At 33.2% G+C, this 10,676-nt stretch overlaps 1 protein-coding gene across 1 annotated transcript; it reads left to right on the top strand.

Moving 5' to 3' along the window:
* Positions 1-3,720: 3,720 nt before the first annotated feature.
* Positions 3,721-5,469, top strand: LOC109182632 (uncharacterized mitochondrial protein AtMg00810-like). Its single transcript, XM_019332783.1, has 6 exons — positions 3,721-3,756; positions 3,930-3,995; positions 4,094-4,269; positions 4,381-4,514; positions 4,610-5,001; positions 5,413-5,469. The coding sequence occupies exons 1-6, from the start codon at positions 3,721-3,723 to the stop codon at positions 5,467-5,469; spliced, it is 861 nt and encodes a 286-aa protein (XP_019188328.1).
* Positions 5,470-10,676: the final 5,207 nt, after the last annotated feature.

Raw genomic sequence — 10,676 nt, 5'->3', positions numbered from 1 at the left:
TCCCAAATACTTGGGAATAGCTAATACCAGGGGGGGGGGTCCCCTAGGAATGGCTATTCTCCCTGCAAAGGGAATAGCTCATTCCCGGGAACGCTATTACCTTGAATAAAATGACAAAACAAACAATGGAATAGGTTTATTCCCGAGAACGGTATTCCATTCCCGACCTATTCCATTCCAGCCGTGACACACACACACACACACATATATATATAAGTTATAAACCTCTATCTATTGTTTAAATACCTAGAGCTCATAATAGGTATCATTTTTATACTTTAGTATGCTGACTAAATACATATGAAGATCATTTCATGGCACTAGGGAGATAAGAGCTCAAACTTAATAGAATGCCGAGAAAATTCATAGAATAATGATTTTCAATTTTAAATCCATGTTCTAGTTAGATTGAAATGGAAGTTCAAAAGATAATTAATTTGCAACATTTAGCAAATAATCTTCCAGACATATTTAAATCATAAAATAGTGACTAAGTCTCATATACCTTGCCCAACTTGAATTGAGTATATATACCAATGTTCATTGACGTTAGAATTGTGGAAGAGTTATCGCTGCAAAAGATAAGAATTTGTGAAAAACTAAATCTAGTAAGGCAAAAGATCCCATTGAATTTATAGGTGCACCAAATAATCATAATACTTTGGATGTAGAATGGGGAAATCTAAATATCTTGTTAAAATGACAAGAATTTGGTTGATTTAGAAATTTGCTATGAATTTTTATGAATATGGGAGAAATTTATGCTAAAAATTTTATAGTCGAAAAATGTCTTAGAAATGTTTTACAATGATAATTATATTTTACTTAGCATGGTAATGGTTGTCTAATCTTTAGAAGTAGATAAGGACCGATTTAGACCCAAAGAGAATAATGGGATGTTTTAGGACCATAAGTTAATTACTTCATTGCCATTTGAGCATTACTTTAGAACAAGAAATTCCACAATCGCATTGTCCTTGATATTGTATTTGCAAAAACTTGATAGCAACATTTACTACCTCTCCTACAATGAAACATTAGAATAGTGTTTAACATATCCTCCGTATTAGGACTCTATGTATTCTAGTCAGATTAGGTCTGTATATCCTAGTCTTGTTGTAACTCTTGAATTGTATTTATTCTATTGTATTATGTGACTCTGTGATCAATCCAGAAGATTCAGTTCTCATCTGGTACCAATTAGCTAGGGTTTCTACCATGGCTGATCATTCTTCTGCTCATGATGGATATGTTGGTTTCTCTAAATGGACCGCTCAGATATTGCTACCGCATCTTCTTTGCTTGTAGCCATGTATTCTCTATCCACTGCTCACCACTTTTTTAGCCTAAAATTAACCACTCGAAATTTTTTATTATCGAGAACTCAGTTGGTACCATTCTTGCGTGGTCAAAATCTCATGGGTTTTGTTGATGGAACCCTAACTCCCCCACTGTCCGTCATTGCAAACCCTAATCCCGCTGACGATTCCTCTTCTCTGACCACTCTTCCAAATCCAGCGTACGCCGTTTGGACGCAGCAAGACCAAGCATTGATGTCGATGCTTATCTCGACCCTGTCTGAAGAGGTGATGCACCTCGTCGTTGGTCGCCGGTCATCGAGAGAAGTCTGGGAGTCGGTGGAACATGCGTTGGTTTCTTCCTCTCGAGCTCGTACGTTAAACCTTCTCAAGAAGCTCCAGGTTTTGCGACAAGGCGACTCCTCGGTGGTAGACTACATCGGACGGGCTTAGGTTATCATAGAAGATCTCTCCCTCGCCAGCCGGCCAGTGTCCCTCGACGAACAGAACCTTTATGTGTTCAATGGAATATGGCCGAAATTTCTCTCCTTGACTGCCTCCTTGTCAATCAGCGACCAGTCGGTGACTTTGCAAGAGGTAGCCGCCTTATTGGGAGCGCAAGAGTTCATCGCCCACGACGACTATCACACTGTCGGCGTCCAAACAGTGCAGCGGGGAGGTGGCCAGCGTTGTTCTAGCAACAATCGTGGCGGCGATGGATTTAATCGAGGCGGTGGTCGCACTGGTGGTGGTGGCTGGCAAAGTGGCCGATAGCAGCAACGTGGACGAGGGCAGCAACTTGGTGGTCATGGTGGTTCTGCTCCTCGCTGCCAAATCTACAATAGAGTATGTTATACGACCATTAATTATTACAGCCGTTATACTGGAGCCCTTCACCTCAGGCACATTTGGCGTTTTAGGATGTTCTCTGAAATGTATCCCTTGGTTCTCATACGTGGTTTCCAGACACTAGGGCTACGAATCATGTTACCCTAGACATAGCTGCCCTTTCTACAGGAGTCAACGGGTAATGACACGCTTCATGTCGGTGATGGTATGGGCATGTATATTAGTCATGTTGGTCATGCTTCCTTTAATACCCCCATCTAGGTCGTTTAAGTTGTCTAATATTTTGCACGTTCCTGGTTTATCAAATTTTTTACTTTCTGTTCAGCGTTTTGCTTTAGATAACCAAGTATTTTTTTAGTTTCACCCCTCCTTTTTTGTTGTGAAGGATATCGTCATCAAGACGGTACTACTTTGGGGCAATAATTCAGGTGGGCTGTACACGTTACCTATCTCTCACTCGTCTCCCACAGCTTTCCTTTATGCTTGTGCTTATGCGTCAATCTGGCACAATCGTCTTGGTCATCCACATCAGTGTGTCCTTCAATTCATCGTGTTCTACAGTCTTGTTTGGTTAGTGGGTCTATTCGTTCTATTTGTGATTCTACTTTATGTTATGCGTGTCAATTGGGAAAATCTGCGCATTTTCCTTTACCACGTGTTATGTCTTCTAGTTCTGATGTTCTTGAGTTAGTTTATACTGATATTTGGGGTCTAGCCCTGATTTTATCTTCTAGTGGACATCGTTACTTTGTTATATTTGTGGATGACTACTCTCATTATACATGGTTTTTTCCAATGCGCTTCAAGTCTTATTTGTATGGCATTTTTTAGCATTTTCGTGTTATGGTTAAGCGTTCCTTTTCTCGTAAAATCAAATCCATATAGTCTAATTTAGGTGCTGAGTATAAGAAATTGCATTCCGTATTTCTGCAATTAGGTATTAATCATAGACAGTCTTGTATTTATACTCATGAACAGAATGACCATGTTGAACGGCGACACAGACACATTGTTGAGACTTGGCTAACTCTTATGGCTCACGCCTCTGTCCCGTCTTGTTTATGGAATTTTGCTTTTGAGTCTGCGGTTTATCTCATCAATAAAATTCCATCCAGTGTCCTGGGTAACTACAATCCTCATTATATGTTGCACAAGTCCCAACCTTCTTATTCCTTTTTACATGTCTTCGGTTGTTTGTGTTATCCTCACTTAAGACCATACAATCATCATAAAATGAGTTATAGGTCTTCACCTTGTGTCTTCTTAGATAATCCAAAGTCTTTTCAGGGGTATAGGAGCATGGACTTACACACTAATAAGAACTATATTTGCAAGCATATACGATTCGATGAGGCGGTTTTCCCTTTTATGCTAAGACCGTTTTGCAGACACCTTTTGTTCTACAGCCTCGTCCTTGGGTTGTGTCTACCTTGCAGTCTTACTCTATTCCATCTCCCACAGTGATGCCTACATCGTCCTTTCCTGTGTAGCCCGCTCCTAGCTCCTTTGGCTCCATCATCATGAGCTCATGCTCCAAAACCCACAACAATGACACATGTGATTCACTATGAGCATGTCTCATGCTGCTCCTGCAGTTCTGACGACCCTGGTTTGCCCATCGGAGCCCACTTGATGTACGCAGGTTGTCAAATATCCTAAGTGGCGTGTGGCCATGGATCAAGAATTTAATGCCCTTATTCAGAATCAGACGTGGTCCTTGGTTCCTTTTCGTCTTGGTATGAATGTAATTGGATATAAGTGGGTTTTTTTCGCACCAAATAGAAGGCAAAAGGTTCGATTGAGCGCCACAAGGCTCGTTTAGTGGCGAAGGGGTTCAACAGGTCCTTGGTAAGGATTTCTTTGATACATTCAGTCCAATTGTTAAACTCACAACCGTCAGGTTACTTCTTTCCTTAGCTTTATATTCTGGCTGGGTCATTAAACAGCTAGATGTGCACAATGCTTTTCTGAATGGTAACTTGGCTGAGACTGTTTATATGCGTCAACCCCCAGGATATACTGATGAACAGTCCCCTAATCATGTTTGCTTGCTAAAGAGTTCTCTGTATGGTCTCAAACAAGCTCTTAGAGCTTGGTTTCATCGCTTGCATGCCTTTTTGTAGTAAGTGGGTTTTAAGGCATCAAAGACAGATATCTCATTGTTTTATTATTCGCAAGATTCTACTTGTGTTTATCTGCTGGTTTATGTTGATGATATCGGTGTGATGGGCAGTGATCAGAATCTAGTAAATATGTTACTATCTAAATTGCCTGCAACCTTTAAGATTAGAGATCTTGGTGAACCTGGTTTTTTCTTGGTATTGGAACTGTTAACCAGGATGGTGGTTTGTTGCTCTCTCAACAGAGGTAGATGACTGATATTCTTAAAAGTGTTGGTATGTCAAACTACAAACCTCTTGCCACTTCTATCCCTATTTCGAAATATATACCTCCTTGCACAGATTTTTATGATGATCATACTCAGTACAAGAGTTTAGCTAGGCCACTGCAGTACCTAACTATCACACGTCCGGACCTGTCTTTTGATGTAAATCAGCTCTGCCAGCGTATGCATACACCCACGGTGTCACATTGGGCTCAACTGAAACATGTACTGAGGTATGTCAAGGGTACTATTACTTATGGTCTATGTATACATAAGTTTGTGACAAATGATCTTCATGTTTTGTCTAATTCTGATTGGGTTGGTTGTCCTGAAGATCGCAAGTCAACTAGTGGTTATATTGTTTTTCTTGGTTCCAATCTGGTTTCTTGGGTTTGTAAGAAACAAAGGACTATGACTAGGTCTTCTACAGAGGCTGAATATAAAGCTCTAGTAGATGTATGTGCTGAGGTAATCTAGATTCTTTCTTTGTTGCGTGAGATTGGTGTTGCTAATATTCATGTGCCTAAGTTGTGGTGAGATAATCTTGGTGCTACGTATATGTGTGAAAATCCCATATTTCATGCTTGCACCAAACATGTGGAGATTGATTATCATTTTGTTAGAGACATAGTCACTGTTGGTGATATACAAGTTAACTTTATTTCTAAAGATCAGCTTGTAGATATATTTACTAAAGCTCTTACATGTCACTAGTTGACAAAACAGATAACATCATGATTCTGCCAATGTGAACTCCAGAAGAGTCACGAGATTATTATATAAAATGTTTACTCCAATAACAATCTAGCAAATTTGTTCATCAAATCCCTTTCTACACTAACTTTTTGGAAGACATGTTTATTATGTTAAAATGTGTAGGCTTACAACCAGTTGGAGCTACATTTTCTTGAATCAATCTTGAAGATTGGGTCTTAAAGACCAACATGTGTACTTTTTTTTTTTTCTCTTTGATTGAGTTTTGATATAGTTTATTTATTTTAAGGGTTTTCTAACGAGGCAACTAGTGCAACATTGAATACATATACATTATGTACTACTCCGTATTTTTTTCAACTAGATTTTTCCCATTAGATATTTCTAGTGAGGTTTTAAAAAGCATGAGTAAGATACAGTAATGTTCAATGGAAAATTTTACAAATAAATAAATGTGGACATTGATGAAGGACTTCTATTATGATAATATCTCTTCATCATATATAAATTTATAGGTTATTCAAACTTCATATATCATGTATATATAACTGGATTGAAAGACGAATATAATAATATGAGGATGATTTTTCTCTCGCTATTTCTTATCACTTTTTTTTTATAATATATATATATATATATATATATATATATATATATATATATATATATATATATATATATATATATATATATACTATTATAGTCTTGTTCGGTTAATGGCAGATCTGTTAAGACTTTTGACGTTTTGACTTGATCAAAACGCCAAAAACTTTGTTTGGTTAGACAGCAGTTCAGAACAACATTTTTACTCCGAACTGATGAAACCCAACCGCTGCAAATAGTAGCGTTTGGGTTTGGCATTTTGGAGAAAGACCTTTATTTGCCCTAAACGCCCTTCATTAATTAAAAAATTAAAAAATTAAAAAATTTAAAAAACTTTAAAAAAAAAGTAAAATAAAATAAAAAAATAATAATAATAAAAAAACTTAACTATGCTCTACCTTAGTCTCCTCAATATTATTAAGGAAACTTGAGGGTAATTTTTTCTTCGCATTCGATATGGGACAACATCGAATGAAAAGAATAAATTAAGTGGCCTTGAGGCTCTTTTTATAGAGGAGCCTCAAGGTCGTTCAGTGTTATCCCACCGATGTGGGATAACACTGAAATACAAATGGGAGCCAATTTGGCTCCCCTTTGTATTGTGTTTTTTTTTTTTTTTTTTGTTTTTTCAACAACAAAACTAAAACTAATAATTATAATTATAATAATAATAATTATAACAATAACAATAATAATAATAATAATATATTATTATAATTATAATTATAATTTCGTATTATTATTGTAGTTATTGTTAGAGCTGTCAAAACGGGCCCAACTCGTTGGGTTGGGCCCGTTTAACCCGTATTTTACACGGGCTGGGTTGGAGGATTTCCAGTCCGTCCCATTTCCAACCCGTCTCGTGTAACCCGTGGGGGATACGGGTTATACGGGTTGGCCCGTGGGTTACACGGGTCGGCCCGTATAACCCGTATCCCCACTCACCCCACTTTCAAATGTATTGTATAATTGTGTATTTTATTAATATTTAAAAAGATTGTTGCTAACAAGACTTGAACTTTTGACCTTTTACTTAAGTTATCAAATTATTACTATTAAAACGAATTACGCTAAGAACACATGTTAAATATTTAATATAATTATATATCTATTTACATCATTCACAAGCATTACTAAATATATATCTATATATCTATATTAATTAATACAATTAATTGTATCGTAATATAAATATTAATTTAAAGTTTATTTATTATATAAACTACATAAAGTAATAAATTATATATTTTATAAACTTTATAACTTAATAGTATATATTATAATTACAAATAAAAAATATTACATGTAAAATATATTAGTATTAAATATAAATTAAATAAATTATAATTACATATTAAAAATTAAAATCTAATTTTAGGTGTATATGTCATATGTGTATATACATATTTGTATATATATAAATATACATATTTGTTAATCATGGTTAATGTAGTTGATTGCAAATAGTCTTGGTTACTAACTTAGAGGTCATGGGTTCAATTCCTAAGCAATACAATACTAAATATTTTAATCATGTAAATTAAAAAAAAATAAATAAATAAAATAAAATAAACGGGCTGGCCCGTTTAGCCCGTTAGCCCGTCCTACACGGGTTGGGTTGGGAAAATCTCAACTCGTGGAAAAACGGGTCGGCCCGGCCCGTACCGTTTTCAGTTGAACCCGAGACGGGCCAGCCCATATGGGCCGGGCTAGCCCGTTTTGACAGCTCTAGTTATTGTAGCAATGTCTTTTTACACCTCAACCGCTAATCTAAACAGCTAATTTTACCAAACGTTTTTTTTACAAACCGCTCATACAATCCGCTGGTCAAACCCGCTAACACAATCCGCTATCTAATAACCGCTAACACAATCCGCTACCGCTAACCGCTGATAACCAAACAAGCCATATATCTACTGCATTCCTAGAATCAGAATCATATAATTATTCAAATGAATAACTTCTTATAATTAATTTACAACAAAAATTGGCTTAGGTAAAATTATCAACATGTGAGGGGAACATACAAAGTTTTCCCCAAAAATATCAGCACATACTTTTTCCATTGTGATGTTGATAACAAAGGTGGCCAGGCCACCTTATGAAATATGATAAATAACATTAAACAATTGATTAGGATCCGACAACAAATGTAATCATTCACCGTTAATTCCTCCAGCTATGTATTTTAGACTTTTGGTTGTGGTCAAGGCCGGGACTAAATGGAAATTGGATGGATCACACATGCAAGTTTGCTATTTCTAGCTTCTAATTAAATCTTCTTTAATAGCACTTTGAAACTTTGCACCAACTATAACAGATGTTGTTATAATGTAGTATATGATCTGTGATCATATCTACTTTCTTAATCTATTAAAGTACCAAAAGTTAATATTGTCCCCACTAGGACTCAAACTCATAACCTCTCATTTTTTGAAAGAGTCACTTCATTTTACTACACTACACAGTTATTGGCAACACATATGTGTGTTTTATTTTGGGAGAATGCAAAAAAAAAAAAAAAAAATATATATATATATATATATATATATATATATATATATATATATATATATATATATATATATAGTGTGTTTTCTCTTTCTTTTTTTTAATCTACCATTTAAATGATTTTGCACAAATTTTATAAAGAAATTTGAAATATTTCGAAAACCAAAACTAATCCAATCCAAACTTAACTAGGCAAAAATAAATAAATAAATAGTAAAACAAAAGAGAAACTAAACTAAACTAAAACAATAAAATAAAAATAAAAAACAATTAATCAAATTAAATAAATCCATTTAGTTTTTTTTTTTTTTTTGGAATTGGTTAAAATTAGATCGATTGGTATCATTCTTAAATTGAGTTTTTAAATAAAAAAAATTATATTCAAGAATCATATGCAATGCTAATTGACAAACTCAGAAATATTTTCTAGAAAATAAATTCTAAAAAATGACTAATTATTTCAAAAATATTTTCAATTGCTTATATTTGCGGCTCTGAAAAAATTTTGTTTTTCTGTTTGAACCTTTTCTAAAATTTAGTATTATATTTTTTGAATGCTAATTAGATAAATAAATCATAAATTTAAAAAGTTATAATTATACATACATATATATATATATATATATATATATATATATATATATATATATATATATATATGTGTGTGTGTGTGTGTGTGTGTGTGTGTGTGTGTGTGTGTGTGTGTGTGTGTGTACATATATATATATATATATATATATATATATATATATATATATATATATATATATATATATATATATATATATATATATATATATATATATGTGTGTGTGTGTGTGTGTGTGTGTGTGTGTGTGTGTGTGTGTGTGTGTGTGTGTGTACATATATATATATATATATATATATATATATATATATATATATATATATATATATATATATATATATATATATAAAATACAATAAAGTTTCATTCTCTAACATACATAACCAATGAGCTCTCATGTTTCAACAAATGAAAATTAGTCTTATAATAACTAATAAAATTTTATAATCTCATCTAACCAACATAACTATAAGCTAAGTAGTGAAATGATTCAAATGAACTTTGAAAAGTATTTTAAAGTTGTATAATTTATTTATTTATTTCAATTCTGAACTAAAGAACTTTTAGAAAACAAACAAAAACAAAAACTCAATCTTTAAAAAAACAAACAAACAAAAGGCTATGGGCGAAATAGAACAAAGATTTTTTAAATAATAGTTATGGCAAATTTTACTTTGTACCGTGGTCTGATGCATGGTGTGTGGATAATACATGAAAATACATTTACAGAAATACTGAACTTTATGCATATAAATAATGAATCCAAATTTATTAAATATCATATTTTTAAGTAAGGATAGGAAGGGGTGTCGAGTAAGTCTAGCTATGCTCTACAAAGAAATAAGATATTCAACAAATAATGAACCTCATGTAAAGCATAAATGAGTACGTCTAGAATTTTAATCAGTTTGTACATACTCAAATAATGAATCTTATGCATATAAATAATGAACTTTAGAGTTGTTTTCATACTATTTTATACACATTATAATAATGAACATTACGTATAAAATAATGTACTCTTATGCATAGAAATAACGTACCCTATGCATGGTCCACCTAATAAGCATTGAATAGTTATATCATGGACTGTGTGCATATAACATCATGGACTCAAGTCATCCTTTTTTTTTTTTTTTTCTTTTTTTAACTTAAATTTATTTATTTCTCTTTTTCTTTATGTACAAATAAAATTAAGGCATAAAAAATATATCATTAAAAAGCTCTTATTAAGATCTTTTAAATGACACTCACATTAATATATTTTTTTTCTCAACCTTTATAACTAATGAGTGTTGCTATTTGCATTCCCGTTTAGTCAAAAGTGGGTATAAAGTATCTTGGAATTGTAAAAAGGTGAAAATTTTCAGTAATTACATAAGTGGTGTAAATAGTCAAATGAGTGTTCATATTATTATTTGCACCACCTTTGTCAAACGTTATTTACTAGGTGTAATTAATAATTTTTTAATTCAAATTTAATTAATTAAAATATTTATTAAAAAAAAAAAAAAAAAAAAACCTCGCCTTCTCACCGGACAAGGCAAGGGGTTTTAGTTTTTTTTTTTTTTAATTAATAGTTTTATGGATTGAGTCAAAATGGGAGCATTATATTTCACAGGTGACGTAAAAATTGAAAAGAATAGAGGAAACAAGCATGTAAGTGTAGGGGGTCAGTGGCAATAACAAGACTAATTATTTACACACTCATTTACCGTCATGATAA

Source organism: Ipomoea nil, unplaced genomic scaffold (genome assembly GCF_001879475.1).
Source record: "Ipomoea nil cultivar Tokyo-kokei standard unplaced genomic scaffold, Asagao_1.1 scaffold1074, whole genome shotgun sequence".
Lineage (NCBI taxonomy): Eukaryota > Viridiplantae > Streptophyta > Magnoliopsida > Solanales > Convolvulaceae > Ipomoea > Ipomoea nil.
This window is presented reverse-complemented; position numbering and strand designations above follow the sequence as displayed.

Coding starts and splice junctions, on each gene's coding strand:
- LOC109182632 (XM_019332783.1), top strand. CDS start 3,721: ATGTCTCATGCTGCTCCTGCAGTTCTGACGACCCTG. Junction 3,996..4,093: donor AGGGGTTCAACAGGTCCTTG/GTAAGGATTTCT, acceptor GTCATTAAACAG/CTAGATGTGCACAATGCTTT. Junction 4,270..4,380: donor CGCTTGCATGCCTTTTTGTA/GTAAGTGGGTTT, acceptor TGTGATGGGCAG/TGATCAGAATCTAGTAAATA.